The sequence below is a fragment of the Perognathus longimembris genome, chromosome 9 (genome assembly GCF_023159225.1).
Source record: "Perognathus longimembris pacificus isolate PPM17 chromosome 9, ASM2315922v1, whole genome shotgun sequence".
NCBI classification, from domain to species: Eukaryota; Metazoa; Chordata; class Mammalia; order Rodentia; family Heteromyidae; genus Perognathus; species Perognathus longimembris.
In genome coordinates, this window is record NC_063169.1 from 73,261,278 (window position 1) to 73,282,338 (window position 21,061).

The 21,061-nt window shown below is 42.5% G+C and overlaps 1 protein-coding gene across 14 annotated transcripts in view; it reads left to right on the forward strand.

Annotated features, from left to right (window-relative positions):
- Positions 1 to 5,337: 5,337 nt before the first annotated feature.
- The window catches only part of Fam120b (family with sequence similarity 120B), a 57,084-nt gene continuing 41,360 nt past the window's right edge, over positions 5,338 to 21,061 (forward strand). For 10 of the 14 annotated variants that reach the window (XM_048354482.1, XM_048354475.1, XM_048354476.1 and 7 more), the window contains exons 1-2: positions 14,052 to 15,742; positions 20,775 to 20,955. In XM_048354482.1, the coding sequence (XP_048210439.1) occupies positions 14,408 to 15,742; positions 20,775 to 20,955 (1,516 nt within the window). In that variant the 5' untranslated portion in view covers positions 14,052 to 14,407. The other 4 variants (XM_048354472.1, XM_048354471.1, XM_048354477.1 and 1 more) reach the window with 4 other exon arrangements.

Here is a 21,061-nt window from a genome sequence, read left to right on the forward strand (position 1 = left end):
AGGAACTGACTCTCTGGGTCTCCAGCACCAGCAAGCAGATACACTAGGGGACTCTCAAAGCCACCCCTCATTCATTCCCTCATGCAGGACACTGCCAGAGCTTTATAGGTTGCGGGTGGGGGGGGGGAATCTGCACTCAGCCAAGCTTGAACTTGTACCCCTGAGAGGGATGCCACCAGTTAACCACAACACCAGTGGTCTGCTCAGCCATGCCCATTTCCAAGAGGAAAGCACCTGGGGGAGGGGAGGGGAAGGCTGCACCCAGCTGGACCCAAAAGCCAGCATGTTTACTCCTATACGAGAATTCCATGCCCACAATGTCAAGGGTTGTTTCTAGAGAGCCCCAAAAGCCTGCCAGGGTATCCCTACCCATACCTCTTCAGAAGACACCAACAGCACAGCACATACAAGAAAACCAGGAAACCACAGCCCATTTCCACTGAACCTAACACCTAATCTTAAACACTACAAACCCTGAAACCAGATGCACAAATCACAGCAAAAGATTACAAAATTCATGAGCAATCAAGACAACATGCCAGTCTCAAGACCAACAACTCAGAGGAAGATTCTAGTGAGAGCAAAAAGAAGAGAGGGAGAACAAAAAGAACCATTAGAACAAGGATGGGAATTGCCCACCAAGATAAAAGGGAAGATCTACAAACAAACAGAAGAATACAGTGAGGAAGGGATGAAGAAAATGCAAGACATCCAAGATGACATCAACAAGAAACTTTACAACACCGCAATGAAGGAAATGAAAGATGAAATTAACAAAGAGATAGAAAACTGCTTATCAACAAAGAGCTAGGCAACATGAACTATCTCCCTATTACAAAGCGCAGTTGAAAGCATAGGCAATAGAATAAGTGAAGTAGAAAACAAGGTATCAGGAGTTGTGGATAAAACAGAAGTTTCAGAACAACAACAAAAAATCAAAGCATGGAAAAAAAACCACTCAGAACATACCAAAGGGACATTCAAGAATTGGTAGAATCGACCAAAAGATGAAACTTACATATAACCAGGATAGATGAGAGGGAAGAATTCAAAACTAAAGGCATTGAAAACCTATTTAACAAAACAATAACAGAAAATTTCTCCAACCTCTCTCTTGAGGTTGGAGAAATCCACCTGGCAGAGACATACAGAACTCTTAGCAGACAGGATCCACAAATATATACTTCTAGACACATTATAGTGAATACTTTGGACTTAGAAAAAAAACAAAAACAAGGAGTCAATTTAAATGCAGCAAAATCAAACAGAGAACTTTATTACAACAGAAAGAAGATTAGAATTACTGCAGATTTCTTCACACAAACTCTGAATGCAAGGAGGGCTCAAAGTAGTATAATTCAATCTCTGAACAACAATAATTGCCAACACAAACTGGTATACCCAGTGAAGCTAATATTCCCAATTGACAGTGAAACTAAAAACCTTTCATGGCAAACAAACAACAACAACAACAACAAAAGAAATTCATGAACACTAAACCAACACTACAAAGGATACTAAAGGGAAGCATACAATATAAAGAAAACAAAGTCAAGGAAACATAATACTAAACAAAAATCACTAGACTAGTTTAATCAACACAAAAAGAGGAAAGAAGCAGGCTATAGGAAAGCAACAAAATGGCAGGAAACATGACATATTTCTCTATTGTAAAGTGAAATATCGGTGGGCTCAATTCCCCAACCAAAAGACATAGGGTAGCAGACTGGATCAAAAAACAAGACATCTCACAACGAAAGATAAACACAATTTCTGGGTAAAGGAATGGGAAATGACCATTCATGCAAATGCATCTGCAAGAAGACAGAAGTAGCCAGATGGTTATCTGATAAAAAGCAGACCTCTCATTAAAATCAGTAAGAAGAGGCCAAGAAAGACAGTACATATGAATAAAGGGAATGATCCACAAAGAGGAAATTATAATGGTTAATATTTATGCACCAAACTATGGGGTACCTAAGTACCTTAAGCAAACACTCTTAGACTTACAGAACACGATAGACTCTGACACAATAATAGTGGGAGATTTTAATACTAGCAGATCTTTCCCAGCACTACATTGGACAAGGGCCTAATATTCAAAATATACAAGGAACTCAAGAAAGTAATCCCTCCCCAAACCAATCACTAATTTGGCAAAGAAGCTAAGGAGAGACTTCTCAGAGGAAGTAAGAATGTCAAAGAAACATACAAGGAAATGTTCAATATCCCTGGCCATAAAGGGAATTCAAATCAAAACAATTTTGAGATTCCATCACACCTTTGTTAGATTAGCCAACATTGTGAATTAAAACAACAAATGCTGGTGGGGATGTGAGGAAAAAGGAAACCTATTGCACTGTTGGTAAGAACATACATGAATACATCCACTCTTGACTATGGTCTGGAAGTTCCTCAAAAAACTGAACAGATCTTCCCTATGGCATCTACCCAGAATACCACAAGTCAGGATACCATAAAGACACCTGCACATCCATGCTCACTGCTGCATTATTCACAATAGCCAAGTTATGGAAACAGCTCAGATGCTCCACAATAGATGAGTGAATCAAAAAATCATGGTACTTATACACAATGGAATTTTACATAGCCATTAGAAAGACTAATATTGTGTCATTTGCGGGGAAATGGATGGACCTAAAACAAATCATGTTAAGTGAGATAAGCCAAGCTCAGAGAGATCAGCTAAGCATGTTTTTTCTTATGTGTGGAAGTTAGATCTAAAATTCCCTGGGACATGATAAATTATACAGGCTTTAGGCATTCATATACAGTGAGACCAAAGGATATTCTTTTTTTTTTTTTTTTTTGGCCAGTCCTGGGCCTTGGACTCAGAGCCTGAGCACTGTCCCTGGCTTCTTTTTGCTCAAGGCTAGCACTCTGCCACTTGAGCCACAGCGCCGCTTCTGGCCGTTTTCTGTATATGTGGTGCTGGGGAATCAAACCTAGGGCCTTGGGTATCCGAGGCAGGCACTCTTGCCACTAGGCTATATCCCCAGCCCCTCAAAGGATATTCTTATTGGGGAACACAAAAGCTCAATGCCTCTCTGCCTCTGATCATATAAAATAGCATTTATCAAAATGAACCCTAGGGAATAGAAACAAAAGGGTTTCTTCTGTTTGTTTTGCTTGTTAGTTTATCTTTCTTTGGAGGGGGTGTATGGGGTGGCACAGGAATTTAGGGACAAAGGATAAACAAATGTAGCTGTAGTACTCAGTAGATACCATGTTGGAAATACGTTTTACAACAGAGGGATTGAGGGGACGAGAAGGAAAAACTGGGAGAAAGCAATGGAAGGGGGTCCAAAAAGAAATGCATTCATTACTTGGCTTATGAAATGGTAACCCTCTGTAGATTACCTTTATAAAAACAATTTTTTAAAAAGAATACATTAGTCTCAAGGTTCCTCCTGGTTAGAAAATGCTTCCCTGGTTGTAGAGAGGTGGGTAGAATGGTAACCAGTGAACTGTGTGTAATCCAGAGCTAGGGAGCAGAGGAGCATATGCAGTGGTCTTGCCCACAGGATTGGGACCTAAGGGCATTCTGAGTGTCTCTCGCTCCTATTGAGACCAATATAAAGGATTTAACCTTAACCCAAATAATCTAAAGGTTATTTGGGTAGAGGTTAGCCACTATTAGAACAACTTCACTGAAAAAAGTAGTTAACTGCAAATTAATTCTTTGTTGTAAGCACCTCTTAATATATTTCAAGTGATGGAAGCAACTTGTATGATTGACAGCTGTTATACTCTTTCCCTGTATCAGGCTACAGGAGTAGTTATCCAGGAGCAAAATTGAGGAACTATCCTAGGATGGGCAGAGATAAATGCTGCATCAGGAGCCTCTGCCCTGTATTCATAGTTCCCAAGTCTACTGAGACTGTGAATAATATTGCTGTGTGAAGGACTGTTGGGTGGTGGCAATTTCTGCCTTGACATGTTCCTAGAGACCTGGAAACTGTTAGTCGCAGGGGAGAAATGCTAATCCAGTCACCAACACCCAGAGGAGACATCAAAACAGCTGTAGATGCCCCAAGAGGGTCTGTTTCAGTCAGGGAAACCACCAAAACTACCCTGCTGCTTGTCCAAATGAAGTATTGCTGTACTGCTTTGGGAGGCCCTGCTTCCATGATAACTTCAGATGACCTTTAGCTGATTTCACTCTTAGCCAGTGCAGACCTATGGTAGAAGTCCCAGAGACCATGCTGTAGCATATACTCAGTCTCCCTGGCATGGTTTTATTGCAAGTAGAAAGGGCTGAATTGTTTGCACAAAGACAAGGTGACAGCAAAGATGTGACTTACAGGATTGGTATCCCCAGATATATCCATCAATACCTAGAGAGCAGTCAGGAGCCAAGACTGCAGAAACTTAATCACAATGAAGGACTGCAGAAATTCTGGGAAGGGGAGAGACTGAAGACAGTAGAGCCTTCCACAGAGGCTGTGCTCAAAGGCTGGAAACGTCCCAGAAAGCCACAAGAAGTTACTAGTCTCAGCTGCTGGGGAGCATCCTAGAGCTGTAACACTAGAACCTGAAGGCCCTTGGACCCTAAACAGTAGCTGTTCACCATTAGATTCACCAGCTGCAGAATGTTGGCCCCCTGGCACTTAAAGACCTACACTTAAGAGCAACCTCATGTTCAGAGGTTGACACAAATGCTGCTGTACTTGGTCTATTTGTATTTTCCATCCCAACTCTCGGCCCCTTGGTAACAACACCAGAGAGCCAGGGCTGGCCCCCACCATAGTCAGTCTGACCTAGTGAGCCCAAACCCTCTATGCAATGCGGCACAGGGCCTCCCGGAGTGCCAGTGGCTACTCCAGCCTCCAAAGTTGCACCAGTGAGCAGAAACCTGGGGCTCTGCACACCGATAGTGTGGAGGACAAGGACTGAACCCTAGGCACTCAGGCCGAGTTGGGCCGCAATCCCTGTACCGTGTCCACCGAAAGTTCAAGCTGGGGAGAGGGGAGGCTCCTCTGCTTTCCTTGAACGTAGGAGGCCTCCGGACCGGCACCAAGGCCTTCCAGTCCCCTTGGCCTGTCGCCTGTGCCACCGAGGCCTAGACTGGGGCAGGAATAACGCTTGGGCTGAGCCTCCACCAGACCCAATGGGGGTGGTGCCTGTGTGACACCGCCAGGCTAGGTGATTAGACCACAGCCTACGGTCCAAAGCCGCCACATGGTTGCTGGGGCAACGGGCTCGAGCCGGCGTGTAGTTCACCTAGTCGTAGCTCTTCCGTGTCCCTGCACTGGCGCCTGCGCATCTCCAGCCCTGCCCTAGGCGCCTGCGCACAGCGCGTCCTGCTGCAGGCTGCTCACGCAGGTCCGTGCGTCGGCTTGCAGGCCCCACCCCTCCCGCCTCCGCGGGCCAGCGAGCGGAAGCGTCTCGAGTGGGGGCGGAAGTGGGAGCGTGGGAACGAGGCTGAGGGCGGGGTGGGCCCAGTCCGCAGCTGGCCCGGCGCCTCCGTGGTCGTAAGGGGTCCTGGAACCTGCTGTCGGAGGCCCGGCCTTGGCCTGCGTGGCCCCCCGCTCACGTCCGCCGCCCGCCGCGGGGGAGCCGAGGCCCGGCCCACGCCGGCCTTTCCCTACCGGGCGCTCCCCTGAGGTGAGCCAGCTGGGAGCTCCGTGAGGTCAGCGCCCTGGGCACACGGCTCCCTCCCGTCCTCCCTTCTTTCCCTTTTCCTTCCTCCTTTCCTGCTTGCTTTCCTCTCGGAGTCCCCCCTCCTTTTCTTCCTCTCCTTCCTTCCTGTTTCGTTCTTTCTCGTCGGTCACCACCGGGGGCCGCGTCGTTCCGGGGCCCGCCGGGCGCCCAGCCTCTGCCCGGCGGCCGCCGCGCCGGTGCGGGCCGGAGCGCGTCCCCGGAGGAGGGGCGCGGCGCCGCGGCCGCCGGAGGTGGGTGCCGCGCGACCTCCGCCTTCCCGGACGGGATCCGGGTGCTCGGGAGGGGCCGCGGCGGCCGCCCCTGCGGACTGACAGGACTGGGTCCCTCGTGGGCAGGCCGCAGGAGCTGGCGGCGGGCGGACCTGGGGCGCCGGCGGTGGCCCCGGGGGCAGGGCCTAACTGGCTCCCCGGTGACGGGTCTGGGGGCCCGGGCCGTCGCCCGCGGGCGGCGTTCTTTGTTTTTGACCGTTTCTCTACCTAGGCTTTCTGCCCTGCCACGTTCGCATTCTTCATGCATTTACTGTATTCCCCCCCCCTCGTCCCATTTCTCCGGCGGCAGTCCACCATTAGTGGGTTTCCCTGACCTTACCATCCCTTTAGTCTGGGAGCCCCAGGGTTCGCATTGCTCTTCAGTTGTGTCCTTGGAAAGCACCGCAACTCAGACTTGGATCTTCCAATTTTAAAATTTCTACCCATTCTTCCAACCATGTTGATTTCTCTGACACCTTTGCCCACCCGTGAAACTACAATGGGTACCATCTGAGGTTATTTGGCCTTATCATTCTGACGTTCTATCCCATCCCTGAACCGGAAACTGGTTATGTATTTATTATGTATTATATGGGGTGTATTTACCACTGAGCTGTTAAGTTCAGGTTTCCAATGTCCCCCACTTGTTTGGGCTCTTTCCAAGGCACCGGGTACTCTGTGATCTTTTGTTTATAATTTGTTTCCTTTTTAAAAAGAAAGGAACCCCCCCCCCCTTCTAGTTGAGATTTTAACTCTTGTCCTTCTGACCTTCCTCTCCCCACTTCCTACTCACTCCTACCGAATTGCATTTTATCCTTATAAAATACTTTTAAAGACTTTCTTAATAGCAGTTTTAAGCCCACCCAGTTCGAGAGATAAATTACCTTATTTTTATAAATACTTCAGTGATGTCCCAAGATTAAATGAGTTATCTTCACATAGTAAATTAGTGCCCAAAAGACCAGTACCAGAGCATCATGTACCTTATGAACAAATACAACTCATTAAGAAGAATCTAAGTTATCTTTTCTCTTTGGGATGTGGTGTTGGAGATTGAACCTGGGACTTCCTAGGTGAGTACTCTAGCACTTGAGCCAACCCTCTTCATTTTTTATTTTGCTTTTGAAGCAGTCTTGTCCTTACTTTTTTTTTTTTTTTTTTTTTTTTTGGCCAGTCCTGGGCCTTGGACTCAGGGCCTGAGCACTGTCCCTGGCTTCTTCCCGCTCAAGGCTAGCACTCTGCCACTTGAGCCACAGCGCCACTTCTGGCCGTTTTCTGTATATGTGGTGCTGGGGAATCGAACCTAGGGCCTCGTGTATCCGAGGCAGGCACTCTTGCCACTAGGCTATATCCCCAGCCACTTGTCCTTACTTTTGCCTGAGCTGGTCTCTACTTCTTGAGTAGCTGTGATTATGGATGTGCCTGGCTGTTAGCCCTATTATTATTATATTTTAACATAAAATGAACCAAAATTATATCCTTCAGCATATTTGTTTGCACACATCCATGTATGTAAGCTAAGTTCTGAAAAGTGGGCAATATTAATGTCGTGTTAGAATATTAGATTCCTGTAAATTATTAGTCATTTACCCCAAGACCATAGACCAACTAGGACAAGAGGAAAGCATCTTTCTGAATAGTTTTTGAGATTTGCTTTTGTCCCATTCGCACTAAGGTACCCATTTAGGGGAAGATATTTTCTAAAATATATTCCTTCTTTGTGTTCTTTTTTTTTTTTTTTTTTTTAATTTTTTTTTGGCCAGTCCTGGGCCTTGGACTCAGGGCCTGAGCACTGTCCCTGGCTTCTTCCCGCTCAAGGCTAGCACTCTGCCACGTGAGCCACAGCGCCTCTTCTGGCTGTTTTTTCTGTATATGTGGTGCTGGGGAATCGAACCTAGGGCCTCGTGTATCCGAGGCAGGCACTCTTGCCACTAGGCTATATCCCCAGCCCCTTCTTTGTGTTCTTAAGTTGAATGTACTGAATGTTCCTTCATGACTGCAAGTGAACATTTTAAAACTGGTTATGTTGAGCTGTAAACAGTAATATTCTCATTGATGTGTGTGTAGTTGGTTCTCCCATTACTCCTTTGGAGTTTTTAATGTCTTTCTAATTTTAATTTATTAGCTCTGTGTCATACTTGCTCTTCTCATACTCTTCTCAGTTCCAGCTTAGGAGCTAATTTGGTAGGACTTAGTTGAAAAAAATAATACATCCATAGACAATCAGAAGAGCTTGAAGAAGTTTCCTGTGAGTAGGTAGCTTTAATTTGTGGGCCTTTTGATTTATATTCTGAATTCCAGATACATGAGGCATTATAAATGTGTGAGGGGTAATGTACACATCTTTCTCTTTTCTGTGTTCAATGACTTTTCCATACCTCAGTCTCTAGGAGATTTTGTAGAGTTTACAGTGAGGTTGGGAATGGCCAAGGGCACAGAGTTCTAGATTACAGGTCTCTTAGTTCTTACAGGTCTCTTAGGTCTTACAGGTCTCAAGTTCTGATCATCTGGTTAGGCTCCTTGTGAGTAGAAGTCATATTGGGGAGAAAGGGTAGCCCCACTGGTTAGCACCCTGAAGTACTACAAGGTCAAGTGAGGGGTAAGGAAACTGTACTTTTGTGACTTTTAGGTAGGCAACTTTATCTTGCATACCTGTTAGTTTTTTTCCTGAATGCGTTTGCTTGCCTTTGTTGCTTTAAAGTGCTTTTGAATGAAGAGGCTGAATACTACTGACAGTATGTCTAATTTGGGCCAGTAGGATGAGAGGGCATATTTACCATGGGACTTATATTTTTAGTAAATTACATATAAAGTGTCTACTTGGTTTTGTTTTGACATACATATATGTCACCAAGAAGAAACTTCTGTAAAGGATCTTGAGTCTTGACATTTTCTTTCAAGATTCAACATCCAGTCAGGTCTCATCTTGTTTGTTGTTATATCCATGGTCCTAGCACGGACCTTGAGCATAGAAAATTCTCCGTGAGCATTTGCCAAGTGAATGCTAGGAATTTGGTTGGGCTTGTGGGGTGCTGCTCTCCCAGTTCAGAAGCCATTCTTGTGTTGCTGTCCTTGAATCCATCATCTCTGGGTAGAGAGCAAACTAACAAGCCTTGACACTGGTCAGTATCAATAATAGGGCTTGACCAAAGTACGCTCCTCTGTTAGTTTCTACCAGCATTTGTCAGTTGAAAAATTAAATTAGCTGCTGGATTTTTTCTGTTTCCCTGTCTCCATTCTTATAAACTGCAGGTTCCTAATTTTTCTTTATATATATTTCTTTGGGTTCACTGATTCTTTCAAATACACATTGTGCCCCTCATATGCAAGATATTGTCTAGAGGCCCACTTTACTGATAGTGATTCCCAGAGCACCTCAGGTTTTGTGTTAGCTGTGTGACTCCTGTCTAATAAGCTGTAATTTCTGTTTGCTTTCTAAATAACAATGATCTAGATACGAACATTTTTCTGTCTAATTTGTAGAACTAATTTCATATATACATTTTTTGTCTATGTGCTGGTCCTGGGGCTTGAACTTGGTTTGAACACTGTCTCCTGAACATTTTTGCTCAAGGCTAGCATTCTACCATAAGAGTCTCATAGACTTTCTTGCCTGGGCTACCTTCAAACTATGATCCTCACATCTCAGCCTCCTGAGTAGCTAGGATTATAGGCATCAGCCACCAGTGCCTGGCTGTTTTTTGTTGTTGTTGTTGTTGTTGTTTTTTAAGTCATCATATAATAACAAACTTTAGAGAGTGAAAAGCCTCTATACATGTTTGGGCATTTTTCCTGTACTACCCTCAGGGCACTGAGTGGATATTGTGAATATTTAACAGCCAAATACCCTAAAACACTGGAAACTATCTTCCAGTGTTACAGATTCTCAAGTCCTTTCCTTCCCAAGTTGTTCTTGTAAATGCCAGAGAAAAGCACATTATCAAACTACACTTGCTCAATTGAAATTGTCTATAATTGCTAGTACTGAAGACTGCAAAAAGCTAGTGTTTACTCTGTTAAGAAGTAGGCTTGGGGCTGGGGATATGGCCTAGTGGGGTATACATGAGGCCCTGGGTTCGATTCCCCAGCACCACATATACAGAAAACGGTCAGAAGGGGCACTGTGGCTCAAATGGCAGAGTGCTAGCCTTGAGCAAAAAGGAAGCCAGGGACAGTGCTCAGGCCCTGAGTCCAAGGCCCAGGACTGGCCAAAAAAAAAAAAGAGGCTTTCCAATGTAGGGTGAGAAGCAGAAGCATAGGAATAAGATTAGAACAAAGAACTGAGACTGACTTCCTGCAAAAAACAGGGAATATTTTGAGAAATTTGTTGCTATTTTCAGTTTTTGTAGAAAATGGTTGAAACCAAAACACATTGACAAGGGAAGGCAGCCAGCTCAAAAGCAGCAAGAGCTGTTTTGAAGGTGTGGGCATATCAGTCTGGAAGGGGAATGCCAGGTTTGTTCTCCTCCTCTCCCAGCTCTGTCTCCCTGTGTGCTGGTTTCTGTGTCTTGAGCAGAAGATCAGCCTGAGCCCACAGGTATGAAGGAAAGTTATAAATTACACCTCATTAAGTAAGGACATAGTTGGACCCTAGTACCCAGCACAGAGCTGGAGAGAAGTAAGATTTTTACACAACACAGAAACGGAATCATACTCCAGAGTCTCTGAGGCCTCAACAAACCATGCAAAACCACGCTTTTTCTCCTCCCCATCCTCCTGGCCACTGTCCTTGAGCTTCTTTTGCTCAAGGCTAGCACTTTACCACTAGAGCCACAGGACCACTTCTGGCTTTTTGTTTATGTGGTACTGAGGAATCGAGCCCAGGGTTTCATGCATGCTAGGCAAGCACTCTACCACTAGGCTGTTGTGCCAAGTCGTGAAACCACCACCAAGAAGACCACCGAGACTCAGACATTCCGAAATGCAAAAGCAAGGCAAGGCTTTATTCAAGCGAGCTGCAACTCGGGCCTCGTCCTACCCACCGACACAGCGGAGGTTAGGAGGGAGCCCCGAGCTGTGATTATACAGGGCTTATAAAGGCAAAGAACAAAGTTACAACAATCAAGTGTTCAAGCAGGCAAGATCAGGATACAGGTACAAATCTGATTGGCTCAGGGTTCGATTCTAGGGGTGGTCAGAGTTAAGCATTCCCAGCGGTTAGAGTTCTAGACCGACTGGGCCCTAATGGGCTTGTCCTGGGTCTGCTCACAGGGCCTGCTTATCTCAGGTTCGCGTAGTAAAGTGGGGTTCGTGTGGTAAAATGGGGTTCACGTGGTAAAATGGGGCCTGACTTCAAAGTCTGGCACTTCAAGGCCACATTCCCAGCCCACAAAAGCCTTCTAAATCTAGAGCTAGTTATAGGCCAATAAATAATTGTCTAGAATTTGTGAAATCTGTGTATTGTTTTCTGTCCATTCTGACCAGCTTTTGTGATTTTGTTTGTTTGTTTGTTTTTTTGGCCAGTCCTGGGGCTTGGACTCAGGGCCTGAGCACTGTCCCTGGCTTCTTTTTGCTCAAGGCTAGCACTCTGCCACTTGAGCCACAGCGCCACTTCTGGCCATTTTCTGTATATGTGGTGCTGGGGAATCGAACCCAGGGCCTCATGTATATGAGACAGGCACTCTTGCCACTAGGCCATATCCCCAGCCCGCTTTTGTGATTTTGAATTCCCTTTCCAAAGTCTGTCCCCTGCCTAAAGCATTAAGCAGTCCCTAGTGCTGAAAAAAAATATGACTTTACTGAATATAGGATCCATGCCCGGGAGTCCAAAAAGAATCCCTGATAGCTTAGTCACATTCTGAAGCTCAACTTGTACTTCAATTACTCATGCTTAAGTTACTCAAATGCCATGGTTACATTTTCATAATGGATTCCTGTATCAGCAATAGTACAGTAGTGATTTGGGACATTTGTATTCATTATATTCAATAATGTAATGAGCAAGAGTTCTTTAGATTTTATTGTGGAATGTGTAGTATTTATGTTTACTTACCTTTTGTATGTCTTCATTATCAATGTCTTCATTATTAAACAGGTAACTTCAGAGTCTACTACCATTATGTGTTGTGTACCCGGGCAAGAAGTAAATTCTTAGAAGATAGCCCTATGAGGGTGCCTTTTCTCAAGCTAGAGTTAATTTACAGTTTACTTATTTGTAGAGTGGAACATAAGGATTTTGCCTGAGTATAGTTAAGAGTTGTTTGGCAGGTTAAGAAGTGTCCATCTCTGCCTGGTAGCTAGTGATACGCTGTAAATTGAGAATGCTGATAGGTGTTGTTCTTTCATCCTGGGTCTCAAAGGGGCATTTGTTTTGTGGTTTCTATTTACATATTAAATATTTCTCTAGTATTGTATTCTGCTTACATTTTTCTAATATTTTGAGTTCTAACAACTGTTGAGTTTGTCTTCAAATTTTAGAATATCATTCCACTCAGTCACTATCTCAAAGATTCCATGTAGCACAGTGGTGTTTGTTTGTTTGTTTGTTTTTCAGTCATGGGGCTTGAACTCTGGGCCTGGGCGCTGTCTCTGATCTCTTCAACTCAAGGATAGTGCTCTGCCACTTGAGCCATGGTGCCACTTCTGGTTTTCTGGTGGTTAATTGGAGATAAGAGTCTCAGGGATTTTCCTGCCCAGCCTGGCTTTGAACCATGATCCTCAGATCTCAGCATCTTGAGATCCACAGGCACCTGGCCACAGTGAATTTTAATGTAGTTCTTTTCAACACCTTTCCTTTTTTCTTTGTGTTGATACTCTTGATTGGCATTTTTACTCAAAGCTGGCACTCTACCACTTGAGTCTTGTCTTCAGTTCCAGCTTTTGCTTGTTACCTGGTCATAAGAGTCTTGGATTTGTCTTCCCTGTGCTGGCTTTAAACTACAATCCTCAGATCTTAGACTCCTAAGTATTTAAACCAATGCCCAATCCAACACCTTTCATGAGGTACACTTGACACAATATTTACAATGCACAGTTTGATACATTTAACCTATACATTATATACTCATGACCTGTCAGTACCACCCAAAGTATTACACATATATATCATCCCCTAAGTGTCCCTTCAGAAATCTCTCTCAATGTTGCCTTTATAGCAGATACTGTTGGTCATACAGTAAAAGTATGTTGAGAATTATCCATGTTGCATACTTCAATTTACTTTTTTTTTTTTTTTTTTTTTTTGCCAGTGCTGGGGTTTGACACTCAGGGCCTAAGTACTGTCCCTGGCTTCTTTTTGTTCAAGGTTAGCACTCTACTACTTTATCCACAGCACCCTTTCTGGCTTCTTCTATATATGTGGTGTTGAGGAATTGAACCCAGGGCTTCATGTATATGAGGTAGCACTCTTCCACCAGGCCATATAACTCCATTTAAGTTTCTAGGTCGGAGATAATTACTTGTTTAAAACTTAACCTTTATGAATTTGGTTGAGAAATTCCTTTTTTAAAATTGATTTATTTATTGTCAAAGTGATGTACAGAGAGGGGTTACAGTTTCATGCATAAGGCAGTGTGTACATTTCTTATCAAACTTGTTACCTCCTCCCTCGTTTTTCTCTCCCCTCTAATTCCCCCTCCCCGAGTTGTACAGTTGGTTTAAAGCATATAGTTTTGTAGGTATTGCTGTTGGATTGGGTCACCTTTTACCCTTTGTCTCTCCATTTTGATGTTCCCCTTCCCTACTTCTGATAAACGTATATACAATACCCAGGGTACCAAAATCAGTTACAGTGACATCAGGGGTAAAACTATGAGGAAGAAAGACAAGAAAATGGCATAATTTTACATGGTACATTGAACTTAGCAACAACGATAGCCACTTATTTCCATAACTTGGAGCTCATTTCACTTAGCATCATCTTATGTGTTCATATGTACATAGCTATTGAGCTATTTTATCTTCTGCTAGGACTATCCTAGACACGTACTAATTATTCCTAATGAGGGAAACCATAGAGTCTATGTTTCATTGGGTCTGGCTCACTTCACTTAGTATGATTTTTTTCCAAGTCTTTCCATTCCTTATGAATGGGGCAATGTCATTCTTTCTGATAGAAGCATAGAATTCCATTGTGTATATGTACCATATTTTCTTGATCCATTCATCTACTGAGGGCCATTTGGGTTAGTTCCATATTTTAGCCACGACAAATTATGCTGCAATGAACATAGTTGTGCTGGTGGCTTTAGTGTGGTGCCAATACTAGTTTTACTGAAAAAAATCTTGTAAGATTGCTGTGCTGATATTGACCTTGTGAACATTCAGCTCCACTAAGTAAATTGTGCTTAAAGTACCTCATGTGTTTCAATTAAAAACTCTAGGTTTCTAGCCAGATGTCATGTTAGTTCAGTGATATAAAGTTTTTTATATTAAATATTGTATTTACTTTGAGAAATGCCATATGTCTAGTGATAATGCCATAGTCACTAATTACAGATTTATTTTTCTTTGCAGATCCTTTCCAGTGTTCAGTTATGGGTGTGAGAGGTTTGCAGGGATTTGTTGGAAGTACCTGCCCACATATATGTACAGTAGTAAATTTCAGAGAGCTGGCAGAGCACCATCGAAGCACATACCCAGAATGTACTCCTACCATTGTGGTGGATGCCATGTGTTGTCTCCGATATTGGTATACTCCGGAATCTTGGATCTGTGGTGGCCAATGGAGAGAATACTTTTCTACTTTGCGTAATTTTGTTCAAACCTTTACAGATGTTGGTATTAAGTTGGTATTCTTCTTTGATGGTATGGTAGAGAAGGATAAGAGAGAAGAGTGGGTGAAGAGGAGACTTAAGAACAACAGAGAGATATCCAGAATTTTCCAGCATATCAAGTCACACAAGGAGCAGCCAGGCAGAAACATGTTTTTTATTCCTTCTGGGCTTGCTATATTTACACGGTTTGCTTTGAAGACCCTAGGTCAGGAAACTTTGTGTTCTTTACAGGAGGCAGATTATGAGGTGGCTTCCTATGGTCACCAGCACAACTGTCTTGGGATTCTTGGGGAAGACACTGATTACTTGATTTATGACACTTGTCCATACTTTTCAATTAGTGAGCTCTGCTTAGAGAGTCTTAACACGGTCATGCTTTGCCGAGAGAAGCTCTGTGAAAGTTTGGGCCTCCAGGTAGCAGACCTTCCTTTGCTGGCATGCTTACTTGGCAATGATGTTGTTCCAGAGAGCATGTTTGAGACTTTTCGGTACAAGTGCTTGTCTTTCTACACTTCTGTGAAAGAGAACTTTGACAAAAAAGGCAGTGTTATCTTAGCTGTGTCAGACCACATATCTAAGGTTCTTTACTTGTATCAAGGTGAGAAAAAATTGGAAGAGATGTTACCATTGGGATCAAACAAAGCTCTCTTTTACAAAGGAGTGGCATCATATCTTTTGCCAGGACAGAAATCGCCATGGCTTTTCCAAAGACCCAAAGGTGTAATAATGGAAAAGCAAGTAATACTCATAAATTCAGAATCCGAATCCAAGCAAGAGGTTCCCATATGTGCAGAGCCTGATTCCAAGCAAGAGGTTCCTGTATGTGCAGATCCTGATTCCAGGCACGAAGTTCCCATGTGTACAGATCCCGATTCCAAGCAAAAAGACCTCATGTATACAGATCCTGATTCCAAGCAGGAAGTTCCCATGTGTATATCTGAAATCAAGCACAAATTACCTGTGGGAACAGATTCTGAATCGGATCCAGAAGCACCTATGTGTATATACCCTGAAATTAAAGAAGAAGACCTTATGAATACAGAGGCTGAAATAAAGCAAGAAGTAACCATGGTTTCAAACCATGAAATTTTAAAGGTAGGTGAATGTCTTCCCCCAGTCTAAGATAATCATGATGAAAGTATTCCCACTGGTGAATTTGTTAATCTTCACTGACTGCACCTGCTAAAGGATTGCAGGGAGACACATAATACCTCTGAGTCTAGAAACAATCATACTATGCATATTGTAACCTACATTTGATGTCACATGAATATAATGGGAAAATAACTGTTGGAATTGTAAGCTGAATTGTGTTGTGGTAAGGAACAAGAAGAAAGCCCAAAAGAGGTAGAACCAGAAACCTTCAGGGGGCCATCATTTGCTTTGAATAAGCAGACATGTAGGGATGTATGAGCCCTAAAGATAAAGTATTTGGACCTTTGTCACTGACGAGCACAAGCCTTTCATTCAGGCTGAAGCCTAGGGTTTGGGGAAGGAGAAAGAATTGAAAAGGTAATGTAGTCACAGCTGTATTGGGAAAGTTATTAAATACCACAGTCAGAATTTGAGCTAATTCTGAATGTACTATGGAACATTTGAAGACTTGGGAAGAACCACAATTAACCTGATTGTGTGTGTTCTGTGCTAGGCATAATGCTTATCTTTTTCCATTTCAACCCTGTGAAAAGGATATGATCCTGGGATTTGTTTTTCTCCTCTAGTGCTGGAGATCAGAACCCAAGGCTTCATACATACTAAGCATTTGCCCTTCCCCAGAGCTGCACCTACAGGCCCATTATCCAGGTTTAGCAGATAAGGTAATGAATGTCTAGAGGGATCACAAGTTCAGAACCAAATATAATGTTAACCACTAACCTTCTTTTTTTTTTTGGCCAGTCCTGGGGCTTGGACTCTGGGCCTGAGCACTGTCCCTGGCTTCTTTTTGCTCAAGGCTAGCACTCTGCCACTTGAGCCACAGTGCCACTTCTGGCCATTTTCTGCATATGTGGTGCTGGGGAATCGAACCCAGGGCCTCATGTATACGAGGCAGGCACTCTTGCCACTAGGCCATATCCCCAGCCCAACCACTAACCTTTGTATACAGCATTTTTATCACCATCTCTCATTTAGTCACCGAATTCCTAGATGTTACAGACCCAGGAATTCTCTATTACTTTTCATAGCCAACCTTAGTATATCTTCTTGCTTTTACCTAGTAAAGGAGTTGTGAAGTTGTGTGGCATCCATTTATCCCACTCTAGTTACAGTTGTGTTTTGCTTGGCTTCCTGTCTTAATCTCCAAGAACTCTTCCTAAGTAGACTTGCCCATTGAGTCCATGCCATGCTGCATGTAGAAAAAAAAAAACCTTTTGTTTCCATTTTGTAATTCTTAAGACAAAGAAACAATCATCTTAATGTGGTCATGGCACACTGGTGCCTGATTCCTACTTATGTCTCCATCTCAAGTGTCACTGGTACTCCTTGAAGCTCTCTGGTCTTCACAGCCTTGTATATAGTCTTTTACTTCCTGGAAATCCCTCTTATCTCCTTTTATGTTAAAACTGTATTGGGAGTACAGTGGTTCCATGTTGATGTGATAGTTCTTTTTTTGAGACAAGCTCTCATTGTTTATATTTATCCCAAGATGGCCTTTAATGCTTTTTGCAACCTAGCTAGTCTCATTATCCTTCTGCCTCAGCCTACTGAGTGCTGAAATTACAGGTATGTCCCACCAGGTCCAGCATCCATATTTGTGTGACTAACGTCTTTCCCCCTAGTCTGGCAATGCTGAGAGAAGGCCTTTATGTTTTCTCAATGCTATAGCCCACATGCTTAGCATATTGTCTCATCATGGCTGTTATTTAAATGTACTTTTCTGTACTATCTTTAGCTTTACTTCTTAGTGGCTTCTTCCCTTCCTGCTGTATAGCTGTATCAATCTCTCCTCTCTTTAAAAAGTCATTAATCTCTTTTTTTGTTATATCTATTAGTTCGTAGATAAAGTAACTGATAAGTTTCAGTATTTGCAGTAACATAAAGACAAAAAATATTTATTTCTACCTGGAAACATCTGTAATTGCTTCGTGGAGAAAAAAAGAACTGTACCAGAAGCAGGTTATCCAAAGAAAGTATTGGCAGCCATGAGAGCATGGAAGCACAGCCTTTGAAAAGTTGGTCCTGGTGAAGAATGAGATAGACTTATCAGGAGGTATGGAGAATGGACAGAGTGAGACCAATCTGACTTTATATTTTTTCCAGTTTTATTATGCAGATTGGACATATGAATGTTAGTTCCAGTACATGTCATGCAGCAATGAGTCTCCTTAGATTCATTATCTCTGATACTACTTCCCTCAGTCATCATGCAGGTCTGTGGTAAAAATGCTTGTCTCCCTTCCCACATGAGAACAGAGATATCCAAGGCCTAAGACATCTGGATATCATATACCCAGCAATGGCAAAGCCAAGTTTGTTCCAAGCATCAAGTGTGACTCAGAACTTGCGGAAGCAAGTGGTTACAAGTTCAGGAGTCCAGAAGTAGATGGGTTCTAGTGGAAACTGCGCCTCACAAATGGTGTCAGAGGTGACACTGACACAAAATTCATGTCTGGATTATTTAACTTAATTTTATCTTTGAAAGCAATTTAGAAATTCCTTATGTTGCTCTTGCATTTTTTTCTAAAAGCAATTTGCAGTGGAGTCTTGTAACCCTGTCTCATAGGCTTCTAGAATCTCAATGTGTATGATTTACCCATACATATTCATCTTAGGAACTTTCAGCAGAAAGGCCTAATGTGAAACACTAGCAGGGACAGCCACACTGCATGTCCATGGTTCCTCCTTTTCACAGTTCAGGAAGTCAGTTGCTTTAAAGAATAATTTATGTGGTTTCATAATGCTACATGAATTAATTTTGCTTTAAAGCTTTTCTTTGTCCTTTTTATGGTCTAAGCACTGTTTCTGAGCTTTTTTTACTTAAGGCTAGTGCTCTACCAATTAAGCCACAACTCCACTTCCAGCTTTTTGTTGGTTAACTGAAAATAAGAATCTCATGGACTTTCCCATCTAGACTGGCTTTGGACCACAGTCCTCAGACCTCAGCCTCTCCTGAGTAGCTAGGATTACAAGCATGAACCATCAGTACTCAGCAGTTTTTAGATTAAGTGGATATATTAAGATTTGTGCAGTATAATACATAATATTATATTAAAGGGTAGAGACTAAAAGCATTTAGATGATACTGCTCTAATTGATAAGTTAAATATTGTAATTATAGAGAACTAAATATCTTGTATGTCTCTAGAAAAGAATGTAATATTTCAAATTCTACACAGTTGCCAAAATTCTAGCTTTTTGCTAAAGTACAATTTATTATAATTTTCTAGGACAGTTTATAAAAATACCAACTCTTTTGAAATAAAGGATCAGAAGAGGGAATAGGAAAGTTATCTGAAACAATTTTGCACTAAAAGCACTATGAAATACATAACTTGAGCATCATCAGTGGAATTTATTGAAAGAGCCAGAGGCTTCAGTTACTTCTGACCACTTCCAACAGCTAAGGGTACAAAGCCTGGACTTTGTGACTCTGTGATACAGCTTAGCTCTTTAATGAATGAAAGACAAAACCTTACAGATCTTGAAGCTGCTATCAGCTTTGCCTTTGTTTAAAGAAATTGTATCAGTGAAGTGGATGCTTTGTCAGTATCTCAGTGGTAAACATATGCATTTGAATAGTCTTGAAATAATTCACTTACAGTCAATCCTTGGAGTAAGTGCATTGTGGACATCAACTCATCTAACCCTCGCAATGGTCCTCTAAGGTTGGCTCTTTTACTTAGCTCCTATGTGAAGAAAGTTAGGGGCAGGTCAATGATAGTCCACATAACTAGAACTACTTGAGTGTCTGTGAGACTGAACCAGAGCTTCAGCTATCTCAAGTTATCTTAATATCAGATTTTAAATATCTTTGAAACAGATGGTTTGGATTTAAATTCTGAATAATAATGTAAATACAATCTAGACTTTATTCCCATAGTAATAATATTTACAGGAAAATGAAACCTATCTAAAGGTTATTACAGACCCTCTGTTCTTTACTGCTTTTTTTAAACAAGGAAGTGGAATTAGCTTAAATCATAGATTTTATTTCTTGTCATATAAATGAATAGGAGAAATGCTCCTCACACGTAGTTTTTGCTCAATAAAAGAAATAGAGAGGACAGATATAGTGGTATGTGCTGCTATAGAAACTGAGGATTCCTTGAGCCCAAAAGTTAATAGGCAATACTGAACCTTTACCCTACCCTAGTGATTCTGTTTCACAAAATAAATAAAATAACTGAAAAACAAGTGAATGCAGTCCAGCTTCTATCAGCTCATAGTTTGGTAGGAGAGGTGAGCCCCATGAGCGAGGAATGGCTAGTTCCTCTTGGGGAAGGAGGAATGGATTTGTGGAGAAGGACACACTTGAAGTCAACCCAAGAGGAATGTGGAGTAGGAGTTGGGGAGCAGTGGCAGAAAAGATGTTCCAGGTGGGATTTTTGACCTGGAGCATAAGGGAAATTGGTAGAGGACTTTTCTTGGGAAATGAAGATGTTTCATGAGACTAGAGAGTGGCATTTTCTATAATAGCAAAGTGGTAGACCAGGAGACAGGATACTGTTGAGGCCTCATAGTGGGGACAGAAATGTTAGGGTGAACTTTGTGGTAGCCACTCAAATATCCTGAGAAGGAAAGCAAGAAGAATCTTTTTTTCAAGAAGACAACGTGGTGGTATGAAGGATGGATTGGAAAGGAATATCAGCTAAGAATCTTTTGTAGTGAGTGACCCTGGACAAAAGTGATCACAGAGTAACTGCGAGGTCTCAGACAAGCAAAATAATGAAATTCTGCAGAAGTAAATATGGTGACTGGTAGATGATTACAGGGGGAGGGAGAAATATAAGATATTTTGAACCTGGTAGCCCAAAGGAAAGAAAACATAAATTTTACTTGAAAATATGAGTTTAAATGGCATTTCTGAGTACCTTAGCAAAACTGTCCTATTATGAGCATTGTTAACTGTTTCTACTTGAAGGTCATTTTGTTTTCAAGGAGAAACTCATTTCATTTGAATTTTGAACAGATTGCTAGGATGCATCATGTACATGCGGAAAGCTACCTGGTATACAATATCATGAGTAGTGGAGAGATTGAGTGCAGCAACACCCTGGAGGATGAGCTGGACCAAGCTCTGCCTAGCCAGGCCTTCATCTACCGTCCCGTCCGGCAACGGGTATACTCACTCTTACTGGGAGACTCTAAAGGTAAGAGCGGATTGGTCTTTTGTAGCAATGGTTCTGTAGAGAGATGAGATCTGAGAAAATGCCTGATGAACTAGAGTTCATTCTTTCAGACAGGCAGACAATTAAA